The 15,867-nt window shown below is 39.1% G+C and overlaps 2 protein-coding genes across 2 annotated transcripts; both read left to right on the forward strand.

Annotated features, from left to right (window-relative positions):
- Positions 1-6,774: 6,774 nt before the first annotated feature.
- LOC131797580 (adenosine receptor A2b-like) lies at positions 6,775-9,982 on the forward strand. The gene has a single exon (XM_059115216.2). The coding sequence runs from the start codon at positions 7,579-7,581 to the stop codon at positions 8,518-8,520; it is 942 nt and encodes a 313-aa protein (XP_058971199.1). The 5' UTR covers positions 6,775-7,578; the 3' UTR covers positions 8,521-9,982.
- Positions 9,983-11,487: 1,505 nt separating this feature from the next.
- LOC131796791 (adenosine receptor A3-like) lies at positions 11,488-13,465 on the forward strand. The gene has a single exon (XM_059114396.2). It carries the CDS (start codon positions 11,768-11,770, stop codon positions 12,704-12,706), a length of 939 nt encoding a protein of 312 aa, XP_058970379.2. The 5' UTR covers positions 11,488-11,767; the 3' UTR covers positions 12,707-13,465.
- The last annotated feature ends 2,402 nt before the right edge of the window (positions 13,466-15,867 follow it).

A 15,867-nucleotide genomic window follows, 5' to 3' on the forward strand; every position in this document is an offset into this window, starting at 1 on the left:
GGATAAGATCCCTGCAGTTTTGAATGTCTTTTGTTCGAATTTTCTGTATCTATCTTCGCTTTTGGGGCTAACTGTTCTAAGTGCAGATAGATTCGTTGCCATTCAGATGCCTTTGCGATACAAGGAACTTGTGACTCACAAACGAGTGGTTATCATAGTCATCGCAAAGTGGCTTTTCTGTGCTATTTTTACAGTGATTGATCTTTTCTTTACCCAAAAAGATTTTTCTTTTGCGATCCATTTTACAATAGAGTCAATTTGCTTTGTTCTTTCGACATGTTTTTCTTTCAAGGTATATTTGACAGCGAAGCTCCACAGGCACCGATTCCTCGCCCGATCACAACAGGTTGCTCAAAGCAATGAACGAACTCTCGCGAGACTCCGGAAATCTGCACTTGGTACGTTTTGGATTTATCTCGTGTTTTGGGCTTGTTATCTGCCGAATTTTATTGTTTATTGCATTTTTCATCTAAAAAATGTACATACTGAAATGCAAACTCTAGAAACTTGCGCGGCGACGCTTGTATATGTAAATTCATACCTCAACCCTATCATATACTGTTGGAAGATGAGACCTATTCGACGAACCATGATGAACAGCCTTCGAGGCCTTATTAGAAAGTGATAACTATTTCAATGGAGAACAAAACCATTTTTTGTTTAACAAAGAACAATTGTACAGAGCGTATTTCTCGGACCGACCGGCAGACATCATGTCAAGTGGTTGGCTTTCAGACCTTTTCTATACCGCCCTATCAGGATTTATTAGATATTTTTTTCCCCAACATATATTGGTTCCATAATCTACTACTTGCTGATTCTTAACGTAGTTACTAGACTATTTTCTAGCTGTCTTTTAGTTCTTTTTTTTTTACGATAAAAAGGTAAAACAGGAGCTGGTAAGCAACAGTCGCCGAAATAGCTTGCCTGCAGGTGGAAGCGGAAAAAATAAGAAACAAAATCATGTAGTGGTTATTTGAATAAAATTAATATCGACTTTGAAAAGTCTGTTCAATTCCGTATTTTCCTAACAAATATGGCCCACAAAACGATTAGGACTAGCGGGGGGCATTTGGAGGACGCACCACAAGTTCTGTTAAAAAATACAACAGATATCCCTGACATATGATCCTTCGTAAACAAATTCAGATTAATTTAACCCTGGCTAAGATCTAGCTGAAGCATTTGTAACGATAGTGCATTTGGACACTCCACTATGATATGAACACTGCACCTATACACAAAGCCATTTTAGAGTATAGACTGGAGGTAGCAATAAGATTAGACCGAAGCCGTATTGAGATGACTGCATATGAATAACTAATTTGCTTTCGATTCGGTTTCGGAGCCTCATTCAAGCTGGTAAAATGTAGTTTAATACTTCCACCTTTTTTAACTCAATCGAAAATTTTGCTGATATATGCATCTAATTGTTCAATCGCTTATTTACATCATTCTATAGTTAAAAGTTCCACTAATGAGACTATCCTTTTTTAATTTTTTCCTCCGAGATAACCCAGGCTATTCTCTATATATATATATATATATATTTTCTATTTAAATAAAACTATCGTAGATCATATGTACCAGACACCAGATGGAGATAAAATTAATGCAGGCGAAAGACACGGCATCTAGAGTCAAATCTAGTCTTCATATTGGAGGACAGACGCACGGATAACGTCACCATTAAGAGGCTGTCCGTGTCAGAACGGATAAGGAAAATTTCGACCAATCATCGATTTCCCTAAGTTTTTCACTGAAGTCAACAATGTTATCCCATGTACAAATATCACATTTATTTTGATCAATTTTATTAATTTTATTTTTTACGAGACAATTTTAAAGGTCACCCCAAAACTGCCCAATTTGTCTTTAAGTATCGAGCACTGCCAAATCCTTATTTCCCAATCTAGAAAGCTGATTATTTTACATATTTAAGAATGAATTTATTTCAATACTTCAAAGGTGAAGAGTGAGGAGTGAGGTACATGCGGTTGAAAGCTATTTTCTCTTACGTGGGACCTGATCTAGAGTCAAGTCTATTGCAGCTTAAAAGTACTTAGATAGAGCAAGTTAAACATAGAATAAAACTTTTGGGCACTCCTCATCCTGCGCCGTAGAGAGCTTTGAGAATTTCATAAATATCCGACGTCTTGATCGAAACCAACGATAACGCACTCCTGTATCGACCAAATAGCCACACTTAGGATAATCATTGAGCAGTCAATTGAATGGAACACTTCTCTTTACGTTAATTTCATCGACTTTAAAAAAGGCTTTTGATAGCCTCGATAGAAGTGTTCTTTGGTGCCTTATGAGACACTATGGCATACCGGGGAAATTCATTCGAATCATCAAAAATTCCTATGATAAGATGACTTGCAGAGTCCTTCATGCTAGTGGATTGTCAGATAGCTTCACGGTCAACACTGGGGTCAAGCAGGGTTGTTTGATGGCACCGTTTTTGTTTCTACTTGCTATGGACTGGATCATGAAGGAAACAACTAGAGAACAGCGAAATGGGATCCAGTGGAACTTATTGGAGCAACTTGAAGATCTAGAGTTTGCTGATGATATCGCCCTGGTGTCAAGTAACAACCAACAAATGCAGGACAAAACAGCACGGCTAACAGCTAATTCCATCAAGTTAGGCCTGCATCCGAATGTGAGTAAGACCAAGGTTATGAAGGTCAACTGCACCAACAATAGACCAGTTAAAGTGAGGGATACCATCTTGGAGGAAGTAACATCTTTTGTCTACCTAGGCAGTGTAGTCAGCATTGACGGAGGTTCCGATGAAGATATCAAGGCCAGGATAAACAAAGCCAGAGTAGCTTTCAATATGCTGAGGAAAAAGTGGTCCTCCCATGTCATCTCACGGAGAACCAAATTTAGAATTTTTAACACCAACGTCAAAGCAGTCCTCCTCTATGGCTCAGAAACGTGGAGAACAACTAAGCAAACGTCCCAGAAATTGCAGACCTTCGTCAATAAGTGCCTTAGGCGAATTTTAAAAATCAGTTGGACTGATAGGGTAACGAACGAGATGCTGTGGGAATTAGCAGGCGAGGAACCAATCATAACTCAGATCTCAAAGAGAAAGTGGAGATGGATAGGTCACATCCTAAGGAAACCGGCTAACAACATCACCCGGCAGGCACTACGTTGGAACCCCCAGGGCAAGAGAAAGAGGGGTCGTCCCAGGAACTCCTGGAGAAGAGGTGTAGAGTCCCAAATGAGAAACTGGGGCCACACTTGGGCCACTTTAGGAAGATTTGCCCAGGACAGAACCCGATGGAGGACGGAAGTGGTTAATGGCCTATGCTCCAACCGGAGCTAAGGGCGAAACAACAACACGCGGGCCGCGGTTGGGATGACTGTCAGCATTGGGCCCTGGCAAACCAGTGATAGGGCATTTAGAGTGAATTTGTTGAAGAGCAATGTGCACCGCCTCTAAGTACCCTGATGTACAGTTCTATATCGATGAATGAAAGTGCTTAAAGCATTGACATGTAACTAAACCCGTGAAAATCATTTTAAAATTGACGCCTGTTATTTTGTAGTCATGCCTTTAATGTCAAAACGAAAAAATCATAAGCCTGCCGTGACCGTGAATCATGTTGACCCTCACTCTATAGCATGTACGAGCATTTACAAAAGAGATTTTCTCTATTGCCTCCTCGAAATTTTCTCAATGATTTATGCCTTTAACTTAAATTACTACATTCGCTTACCTACTTTTGGAAACGTTTATTAAATTAAATATACCAATTTCTATCGGTTGCATAATTTCTCAATTTCTTCTGGGAGATTTACATACTCTCGATGGAGAAACCTCAACATATCGTGATATAAATGCCGAACTAAATGTTTCTCTAATCTGAGTTCACCAGCAATGAGACAATCTTCTAATGCTGGTATTGCGTGACTAGGCTAGTTAACGGCAGTCCACAGTCACGCTTAAAAATCTCCACGGCGTTAATCATGAGAATCAACTAGCTCACAATCTAAAAAACGTTCACAAATAGTAAGACAAAATTTTTCCCCAAGTAAGGGTGAATTATTTTCCTGAAGAAAAACAGCAAAAGAGGTTTGAAAAGATTATGCACAAGATAAAAACACTTGCGCGAAATGAACAACTTAATTGTAAAAAAAAACTGGATTTCCTTAGCGCATTGTGTTCAAAGGAAATGGCTCTTGAAATTTTACGTAAAGCTGTCGAGAAAGGATACAACAGATGAGTTTCACATTTATAGGAACACTTCTTTGAACGGCTAAATGTTGCTACGGAAACTATTTTTGACGCTTATTGTAACACGAACGCATGAAGCTAATTTGCATATAGGAACTATTAACGAAGTATTTTTCCGGAAAATTTGAGCCATTTCGTGAAAAAATGGCCAAAATGATGAATTATATCGATCTTGATACTCCATCAGATAATCTTTGCGGCACCTTCAAGTATTTTAGGGCTGTTACGCTTTAGAAACCTGTCTGCAGGTCGGACCGCCTTATCGTTGGTTTCAATCAAGATGGCGAATATTTATGAAATTCGCCAAGCTCTCTACGGTGCAGGATGAGGAGTGCCCAAAAGTTTTATTCTATGTTTAACTTTCTGTTTCTAAGTACTTTTAAGCTGCAATAGACTTGACTCTAGATCAGGTCCCACGTAAGAGAAAATAGCTTTCAACCGCATGTATCTCACTCCTCACAAATTTTAATACTCACGATAAGGTATTTGGACAGTTTCATAACTCGGTAAAAATTTTATAGAATTCAATCATTTTACCTTTAAAGTATTGAAATAAAGTAATTCTTAAATATGTAAAATAATCAGCTTTCTAGATTGGGAAATAAGGATTTGCTAGCGCTCGATATTTATAGCTTAATAATAAGGGTTACAGAAAGAAAATTGGGCAGTTTTGGGGTGACCTTTAAAATTGTCTCATAAAAAATAAAAAGAATGAAAATGATCAAAATAAATGTGATATTTATACATGGGATAGAATTTTCGACTTTCACTGAAAAACTTAGCGAATGCAGGTGCTCAGAACAATACGAAAAATAATACGAGGTTTCAACCTGCAAACTTGAGTAAATAAATGGTCTCAGTACCCCTTTGGTTACGTAAGCCACAAATTTAAAAAGGCAGTCATGTGGAAACGATTTATTACCTGGTTACGACCTTATTTACGATGTTTATCTATTGTAATTGTATCAAGATTTTTTTTCTTCCCACCAAATATCTTTCGACTTAGCTTGAGAGGAACTCGGTCGAAAGCCAATCATGATATTTGAAGTCTCAAAATTTATAAAATGTAAGAAGGAAATTCCATTTAAAGAAACTTAGAATGTTAAACTCATATTTCACGACCATGGGCCAGAAATAAAAAACCGTGATTTGGAAGGTTTTGGAGCTGCATACTTTCCGATTACCGCTCGGAAGCGTTACAACTGAGATATGAGAAAACGTGTGAAACGTGAGATAGGCCGTAAGTAACACTCAAAATACATGACCTGTATGTTTCTAACATCATCAAAGTCACAAGAGCTCAAATTGGCCAGAAAATAACACATTTTTAATTTGTTTCCAATCGATTCAATACCGTTCAGATGTTTCCAAGATAACAAATATTACATTTATGTGCGGTACTGGGTATTGAGTTGTTCGAACGGAATACAAATTTCGCAATACCGGCTTATCACCATAGAGTCGGTTCACTTTCTGCCGCATCACCATGAAATGTCTCGTATTCTGACGTCTCAAAGAGCAAACACAATCTTAAATCGGACAGCTAACACAAAAAGATCCTAAATAATAAATATACCGGCCCTCGGGTAATTTCTTCAAAGTAAATCTTATTACTTTTATCCCGACCAAAGTTTTTCCTATGGCTAAATGTTTTATTCCTTCTTCCTATCTATTTTCATTGTATACGTCCATTGCTTGACAGATAATAGCTAAAAAGTTTACTCTCAAAAAACAAGCTCAGTGCTATTATGTTTAGTGAATTTCCTTTGCAAATTGAGGAGGCACCTTCGGCAAACTTTGATCAAGGTTGTTTTTTGACACATGTTTTGACAACGGTGAAGCGAAACGAAAAGCGCCTCGCGATCGATTAAATTAGTGAAATCGTGCAACCGAAGCGACAGTGTCTCCGGAAAAAGGACAAGGAGGTTTTTTTGTTTAAGCAATTTAGGAAATTGGAAAGAAGCACTTTTCCACATCAATTAGGCAAGCGAATAAAGACCAGTTAACTTGAATTTTTCCCGGAGAAACTTCCTTGACAGGAATTGTGAAGCTTGGAAGCCGGAGTTTCTAAAAAAAGAAAAATTATATGACAACGGAAGACATTTTATCTGAACCAGATCGATTGACATAGCCCGTAAATATGTTCTTTAGAATTGGCGTCTTTTAGGATTCTTTATTTAACCGAGGTCCGATAAAACCAGTCCATAGATAAGGGTTATCAGATGTTTATCGACCATTGCGGATGGAAAGTCAGCTCGGTTCTCAAGAAATGTCATTGAGAGGCGTAAATTAACAAATATCTGCGATTAAGCATTTTATCACTTGACACTCTGATGTCATGAAAGTCCTCATGTAAATTCCTATCAAGCATCCAGTTGACCAATCAAATAGCAAGATTTTGTGAGTTCAACAAACACAAATGGACGTGTCATCCGTCCTCTGGCAACTGCTATATCGGTTTCGCAAATTTTACATAATAATATTTTCACCTGCACATTCGAATGTGTATAAAGCTATGAACAGCGATCTCCTCTTTCATTTCCTACCAATTGGAAGAAAACGCTGTTCTCGCGCCTAGGAGAGGTTCGACTACGGCTTAATTTGCTCAATCGTCGACTTCGCTCGGATTTCTCTCGGTAGAAACACATCTAAGGACTATTTGCACTCGCTGGCCGGGGCTGAATTTAAGTTTTCAACCTCACGACAGATTTCGGTCCAAGTTTCCATCATCATCTTCCTCCTGGAAGAGGACGCTTTTCGTCATTTTTCTGTTTTAGAACACTGAGCTTGACTGAGACTTGTTGTGCCTAATTCGGCCTTGATTTCTCTTCGTTCCAACTTGTAAGAAGACGCGTGTGGGCCAGGCGCGTACAAATCATTGACTCTGTAATTTTTGAATCGCATCCAACACATTTCGGATCAAGTCTCCACCTTTACGAAGAAGAGATCAACAGTGCTTTTCAGCTTCACTCGAGTTCTATTGAACCTCACCTCAGTCCTTGATTTTCCTTAGTTCTTCGTTGGGATACACATCGAACGGAATAGAAAGGTCCTCTGAACTCACAGAGGTTAGAGGTTTTGAACTGGAACTCACGCAGAAAAAGGTCAATTTTCCAAAAGGTGTCCGCGCTTTAAACGAGTTCCACTAGACTTGGTAAAACCCTCTATCTGTCTTTATTCTGCTGCGAGAGACACTTTTATCACCCGTAAAAGTTCGCTGGACAGAGTTTTGATTCGCGCCTCCCACAAACGGTTTGTCAATCCTCTGCGCTTTCTTGGATAAAACCCGATTCATTATCTTTCAGTTTTATGCCAGCTAATTCATGAATTACACAGAGGACAGTGAACCTTCTAAAATGGCAGATTCGCACTTACCTGCTGTAGTCGCCAACATTGTCATCGCTGGCTTTCTGTGTTATACCACCACTATGATGAACACTGTAACAATCTACGCGCTGTGGAAAACCTCTTCATTGTCAAAACCTTTGAAAACATTGCTTTTAAGCCTTGCTGTATCTGATCTTGGTGCTGGCCTTCTGAGTCAGCCAATGTACATCGCCTACTTGGTTGAAAAGGATTTACGATCCAAGAATCCTAAGACTCTTGACGATTTTTCTACAATCATATCCAACATCCTTTTTTTAACTTCGTTTTGCAGCATTACAGCCTTAAGTACAGACAGATTCCTTGCCATTCAGTGGCCTCTTCGTTACCAAGAAATTGTGACCCACAGACGAGTACTGATTCTTGTCATGGCAATATGGCTAACCACTGTAGTCTTTATACCGATCGATGTCCTCGTGATAAGCCGAAAATTTCCAAGTGTCTCTACCGCAATTTTTTTCACCATCCATTCCCTGTCCTTTTTTACTTCCACATTAACTTCTTTCAGGATTTATTTAACAATTAGGCGTCATAGCATTCAAATTCAGACTCAAACACAGCATGTAACACAAAATAACGGCCTGGTAAATATGGCGAGGATAAAAAAATCCGCTCAAAGCACTATTTGGATTTACCTCGTATTTTGGGTTTGTTATCTGCCCTACTTTTTTGTATATGTTTATGTTTATGTTGAATCTATTCCTCCACCTCGAGAGCTACTAATGTTCACGGTGACTCTTGTACTTGTAAATTCCGCCCTCAATCCTGTCATCTACTGCTGGAAGATCAGGCATTTTCGACCCTCCATCCTAAGAATCCTTCGAAAAATAACTAATCGCAACAACTTAGGCGAAAGATCGGTTTACAGCTTTGACGGATAAACAAAGATGGAAAACTCTGCGACCTTTTTCGGAAATATTCTTACCATCATTTCTTGTCTCGCTGCATTCGAGGCATTAAGGTTAAATGGGGATCTTATCAGCCGCTTTTTGAAAAGAAGCCAAGGGAAGGCAAGAGAAACTTTTGACAAGTTCAGTTTGGGAGCCCTGATGAGGAAATATTTTAAAATCGATATACTTCTTTAAACGGGGAAGATGACTCACAGAAAACAAGGTGAAACGTTCTCTTGTATTATTAACTCAGAAAAAGAAAAATTAAAATATTCATCAACTTTTAAGCGTCATGAACGAGAAGGTTAAAAGAGGACGAGGCAGCTGGTGAATTAAAAACCGCAAAATCGCATGCATTAAAGCAACGCGTACTTAACAAAAAGCATAGGAGAAGGTGAAGTACAGTAAGGAGACGTTAAAAAGAACTAGAAGTATGAATTAAATTGAAAAGGGGTGGGGTGAGGCTCTCATGGCTGAAGAAAGTGAAGGGCCTCAGAAACGATCATAAGTCTAAAAGGAAATCGACAAGACGAAAGTTGATATCTTATAGGGTATGTACATGTGGATAAAAATGGATAAATGGATAAAATACAGCGATTCTCATGTTTACAAATAGGCTGGGATATCTTGCATGATCAACTGTGGTGCAGCCGGAAACTGTAAGAGGTTAAACTGATTCAGCTTAGACTTTTCTCTCAAATTGCTTCAACATTGCACAAAAATATTGCATTTGCTTTGCTTTCTAACCTTAAGTCTCTTTACGGATTTCACCACAATTCGTTTCGTGCGACAGAAAAAAAAACTCCCGTAAAGCATAGCAATAAGTTAAAAAATTTAATGGAAGATTAATTTTTCGAGACAGAAATACCATTATATAAAAGAATATAACTCCAACTCCAATCGACCATGTAATATCCTCTTCTTTCCATTGTCATGATTTAAAACAACAAAGCCTACATTGGTGAATTCGAATGCGCTTTTAAGAATTGTAAAGACTCTCAAACGAGAAGGTTCAATAAGGCTCAGCACAGCTGTTCAAAGCTGTTTAACCTCCGGTTTTAAATGTGATTATTTATCGCGCTTTTAAAATGCATCCTCTAACTTAAGAATAACAACGTGTTTTATAAAATAACGACGTCTTAATGGAAAGGTCCGACTCCTCATTAACGAGCGACATTTACACACGTATCAAATTCACCCTTTCACAGTCCGAGCGTTTTAGAAACTTTTATCATCCTGTGGTCTGGATAATTAGTTAAAACACACTTATTATTGGCAGTGTGAAGTTTTAAACGATTTCTGTCAGTTTTATTTGCCTTTTTGCGTTCCACGCCCCATTTTACAATCTTTAATTACACTTAGCAAGCAACAAACTGACAGCAATCAGTTAAAAAGGAATTAAGTCTTCATTACAGTGATGGAAAAGATCGTTGGCTTTTAAAAAAATATTAAAATTATCCATCTCTGCGATGGCTATCTTTTCTTTATTTACTTTTTAAACGAAGTGTTGGTTTAAATCGTTCTCACAAAGCCAACGTTTCAAAAAGCTACTGAGGCCCATGGCTTATTCCCATATCTAAATGATGCTAAACCTACGTATTCTTTACCAAACCATGATCAAATTTCGTTTTTCTCTGAGCTATTGCCTTACTCTTTCTTTGAAGACTTAGAGCCGATTTTCTAGCTGCCAACTGGATTTAATTCGCGGCCCAGAAATCACCACTCAACACTTTGAAAGTTACACTCTTTTTTGTCCATTTGAAGCCAGCGAGATAAAGCTTTTTTTTCAATTTGTGTAAGTTAAGTTTGGAATATGGACGACCTCCCTACATTTTCTAAAGTGTCCTCCGCTTTTACACGCGGTTTAAATTTTTTCTGTGTAATCAGATATTGAGCTGAAATAATAGAACCATGTATGTATCGAGCTCATGCATCCATAATTTTTCTTTAGCTCGGTGGTAGAGTATCGCTCCGCGAAAGAAGGTTCGAGGTTTCTTTTCAGAAGATCAGGCTCAAAATTCACCTTTTTTCGTAATATATTCATGGGCTAAATCTTTCAATGGAAATGTAAATGTAAAAGCCCGTAATACACTGACGTGTGCTTTTGCGTTAAAAAGGGGATCCTCATGATGTCCAATAGCTGGACTGGTATAACTTTTCTGTTGTCTCAGTCGTCTTTAGTTGCATGATTTCTGTTCGAAGTAAGAGGTATCTTCCGATGGTTTATCGTTTCCCATTGATTTCATATCCTCTGAACTCGAGACTTAAAGTTAGTCTCGCTCACATACCGAAATTCAAACAGATGTAATGAGGAACTGATGATCTAATGGTAGAAGATACCACCGCCCCTTTTTAAAAGCCTCGAGTTTGTCACGAATCCCCAAATATATAGTATTATACGTAAGAAGAACATGAAAATCATGTGAAGACATAATTGTCTGTGCTTTTATATCTGAGGACTGTGGCGTGTCTTATCCTTAACTTTAGTCGGCGTCGTGCGTGCCGGATGGTACTCCTCGATGACTTCTTTACGTGTCGAACTTGTCTTGTTTTGTTGGGTTTTTTTAATATTTAATTCCCAATGAAAGGACCAATCAGAAGAGTATAGGTTTTTTCTTAGTGCATAACTTAAGAGGGGTCGTCATTTCTAATTGTAACAGGAAAAAAGCCTTTGTGAGAAAACATCATCTGTTCAGTGTAGAAAATTGCCTTCTGTAATTGCCCTAGCATTGTCAACTGTGTAAATAAGTCGACTTTTGTCTCCTGAAAATAACTAGTAACAATTTATTCAACCTTGGGTTCAGCAAAAATAAGGCAGATGTCACGAACGTTCCTATTAACTACCTTATTATAGCCAATGAAATAGCAAAGTTTACCTTTCGATGAAAACCTGAACACAATGATGGACAGTTTCATTGACAGTTTCCTTTTCTCTCGTCATGCTTGCATTGTCTTACATGTTCTGCAGACGGTGTACATCTGCAAAAGTACAAATTAACTTCAAGTGCTTAACTCTGAATGCTGGGCTGGGACTTATTTAAAACGAGATCAACCGACCTGGCTTGGCTCTAATCAGCTGTGGAAAACCTCTGTTAGTTGAACAACTAAACTCACGCAAATTGAATCCGGTCCGACCTTTTTTTATACAGTTAAGACCCCGGTTTACGTTACTATTTTGCAGTGCTCCATCATGGAATCATTTTGAAAGTGACTCAGCTATTTTTTCTGAGAGATAATCATGAATAATTCACTCCCTGGCACGGAATCACATAATTCAAGCTCGAAGACTTTACAAGATCCGTTCTACTCTGTTCTTATGGCTAATGCTATCCTCAATATTTGTCTCTGTTATCCAACCATTATGATGAACATTCTAGCAATTCAAGCTTTGAGAAAAACGCCTTCGCTGTCAAAAAATTTAAAAACATTGCTTTTAAATCTTGCTGTTTCTGATCTTAGTGTTGGCGTACTGGGTCAACCGCTGTATATCGTTCGGCGAGTGGGCCAACTACACGGCAACTTGCATAAACTGCGTACTTCCTTTTCCATTGTTGCCAATGTCCTCTTTCTATCGTCTTTTTGTGGTGTAACGGCCGCGAGTGCAGACAGATTCGTTTCCATTTGGAAGCCTCTGCGTTATCCCCAACTGGTGACTCACGAACGAGTGGTTATCACGGTCATTGCAATATGGCTTTTAAGTGCATTTCTTGGACTTGCGAATGTGTTCCTTCTCACAGAGAAGATGTCTTTTGTGATATTTTTCATAATCGAATTATTTTGCTTCGTTTCCACCACATGGTTTACTTTAAAGGTTTATTTAACGATCAGACGTCAAAACTTACAAATTCAGGCTAGAGCACATTCAGCTCAAAATAGCCATATCATAATAAAAGATGCCACGCTTAACAAATCTGCTCAAAGCACATACTGGATTCACTTTGCATTTTGGGTATGTTATTTTCCCCAGTTTTTTGTCAGCTGTTTACGTCAGTTTATAACGCATCCACATCAACAACATACTTTCATGATGATACTCGTGTCTTCATGGACACTGGTCCTTATGAACTCTGCGCTCAATCCAATAATTTACTGTTGGAAGATGAGAAGTATTCGGCGAACCATGATAGACATTCTTCAAAGTATAATTCGAAGGATCAGGTTGGGATTACCATTTTGAAGGCAACTAAAAAATGACGTTGAAGTGATTCATACTGCTGAGAACCTTTCGTGAAAAACAAAGAGAAGAGTATACACAGTGAGAACTTGTGTTCACCTGGGAATCATTTTATTTAACCTTAACAAATTTATGACTAAGTTTTAACTTGGAGATCAGAGATAATCAAACAGCGGATGCTTTGGAGGGCCACCCAGCCGAGGCAGGACCGCCACCGACCACTGCCCTGCTCCGATGAGATCGATGTCTTGGCAGGAAGGATGCCCTGGATTAGGTCAACTAACAACTGATATGTGACCCCCCGATCCTTCCTTCAACCTCCCTCTCCATTGGAAAAGATCAGGATACCCAAAGGAGCGCCTCAGTGAGCCTCTGCTTTTGCAATCTATCGTATATGGAAACATACGTGATTTCCGTAGTTATTAGGCCAAAACAGCTGTGGTAACGGCATTTCTGACGCTTATCTGTTCTTTCCAGAACGACCCTGTAATATGCATTAAAGACATAGTAATGTAATAAGTAGCAGCCGCATACACTGAGTAGGAGGGAATCGAGGATGGCATGTAGCAGTGGGGGAGAAGTTTTGAATTTTTCCCGCTCCCAGAAAGCAGCAGAGAACGGAATTGATTTCAAAGGACCTTCATGGCCTCCACTTCGACCTGTGTGCCACACGTGACTGCATCATAGTTACATAGATATTTACATTAAGGTTCAACTAAACATTGTAAACTGTAATCTCTTTGATTTGAACAGAACAGGTTTGCAAAATTAAAGTCTGTCTGAAGTATAACTTGTATTGGATGATCCATTTGGCACTCATTTAGGCTTGTCACTTACAATCACATGATAAGTTTGTTTTGTACGTCTAAAACGCCAACATTAGAAAAATTAATCAATGTGTTTGGCATTTCTATAGACATAATTGTCAGACATGACAATGCTCAACTTCTGGTGTGCTAAAACATGGCTGGTTACACAAACAGCGGCATAATAATAGGGTGCTTATATTCGCCCGTTCAAGGATCATCAGTGAAAAGATCAAATACGTAAAGTGCTGCGGGGGTGGCTCTTTTTTGTGATTTATCCACCCACTCTACTCTATTTTCGGATAGACCTGCCCTCTATTTTCAATGACATGCCAACTGAAGTAGAAGGTCTGCAAGCTTTTCTCGTTGGGATTTCCAACTTCTAACACTGCATTATGTAGATTGGCCGTTAAGCTAGAAAATCCACTGCTTTATGGCAGAAAAGTGGCCGGGAGCAGCGCTTTGAGGAGGCCGGTCTTTAATTACATCTGGCCCTTTTGTAGCACTGTATTGACGTATTCATACCTAATGCGCCCACCACGCCGGTTTTCTTAATTATTATGCGTAGATGTGCGGCCCTTTTGCACGATGACACAAAAATTGACAATTAATCAAATCTAGGACAAATTCTTCGAGTCGAAACCGTTAATCGAATTTTGCCGCCGAAACAATTAAATTTATATGTTGGTTATAGATCATTCAAGGGAATTAAAAGGCACATATTTGTATCACAACATGATAATGACCAAGTAATATCAGGCTTGTAGCCTGTGGCTGTATGATTAACATGATGACGCCTGTTGGGTGGAAGGGGTGGACGGACTAGGAAGGGAAGGAGTCCTTAGGACGTGCACACCTTGTGAACTTATCGATCGCTCTTTCGTACACTGGATCTCTTTCTTCAAATGAATAGCCCAGCAATTGCCGCTAATTTTCTCTTTTATACCCGAGTTAGTCTTGAATGATCAATTTAGTTCTCACATTATGGCATGGTGCTGCCCAACGTTTTGTCATGGTACATTAACTCCAAATAGTTTTGAATAAAAATAGAGAAATCTGCATTTAAGAACCATGTGTTGTGGGTACCGAAGGGCTGTTTTGAGAGCCAACAAGGCAGATATCACTAAATGGCTTCTTGACTTAAGTGGTTATAAATGATTGATCACTTGTTGGGATTCAGTTGACTTATTCCGTAATGCGACGTTATGGAGTCCTATACTTGTTTGTCTCATCTGGCGACAGAGAGCCAGGCAAATGAAGTAAACTAGCGTGCTTATGCTCTAGCTTCCATTCGGCCCCGTGTTCTTTCCCGCGTCACGAACCAATAGAAAGATGTTAGCCGAAGTTGGAAAATGTGCAATGCAAATGTTCGTGAAATCGTGCATGTTCTCCTCGAAACTTTAAATATTCTCTCGCTTCAGTGACTCCGCTCGTAACATTAATCAGTGTAGAATATAACGCATTGCTTATGAGCCTTTTTATTTTAAACGTTTTTTTTTTTTTTTGGTCTGTATGTTTGTTATCTCACAGGGTGACATTTTCGGAAGGTTGGGCTCTTCGAAGGATCCTTAAATGTGGAAGTAGGAAAATAGCTATTGAATAGAAACGAAATTAATTTAACTACTTAGAGTAAGAAGAAACTAATAAAAGTGATTACGTTAAGGGATGCCGCTGCGGCAAACAGGTTAAGTGACTGATTTTCAAATCGGAAGCTTCAGGTCAAGCCTTAGCCGAAGTCCTATTTTTGTAAATTGTGTTCTTCGGTAAGAAACTTACTGTCACGGTGCGTTTCTCCCGCACCGGAATACAGGAGTGCAAATGGGTTGGAACATAAAGAGGTAGCCTAGGGTGAGATCCTCCAAGAGAGATCTATAAGTAGTACTTCTGGTCGTTTTATGTACTGTAGACACCCGGAAAACTCCGCACTTTGTAAGCTATGAGGCACTCGTGTGTAAAGCAAGCCCAGCTAAAGAGCAATAAACAGGAAGTTGGCTTTATCAAAATTGTGCGTTTCCTACATACAGTCGAACTTGCATGTATTAAAACTAAATACAGGCTCCACAGATTAGGGGTATGGTGAAAAACGAAAATTACAGTGATTCAGGGAAAACAAATGTAGGACTTTGACAACTGACCGCTTAATGCGGGGTGACTGTTTAATACGGAGCCACTTAAAGCAGGTTCGGCTGTATGCCGGTGAGTGCAGCCCCCCCCCTTAATTGAGTCCCCTCCCTGTTAAGCCCCCTTCTCTACATCAAGCTTCTTTCTCTAATATGTTTTCAACCTGGAAGAAGGGGAGGGGGGCGAGGGGCTTATTAGTTTCCTGATTGTTTGATTAAGATGAGCCGTCTAGTTGCC

The sequence above is a fragment of the Pocillopora verrucosa genome, chromosome 8 (assembly GCF_036669915.1).
Source record: "Pocillopora verrucosa isolate sample1 chromosome 8, ASM3666991v2, whole genome shotgun sequence".
Classification (NCBI taxonomy): Eukaryota; Metazoa; Cnidaria; class Anthozoa; order Scleractinia; family Pocilloporidae; genus Pocillopora; species Pocillopora verrucosa.

What these genes read in the sequence shown, in the direction of transcription:
- LOC131797580 (XM_059115216.2), top strand. Translation starts at nt 7,579, where the DNA reads ATGAATTACACAGAGGACAGTGAACCTTCTAAAATGGCAGATTCGCAC.
- LOC131796791 (XM_059114396.2), top strand. Translation starts at nt 11,768, where the DNA reads ATGAATAATTCACTCCCTGGCACGGAATCACATAATTCAAGCTCGAAG.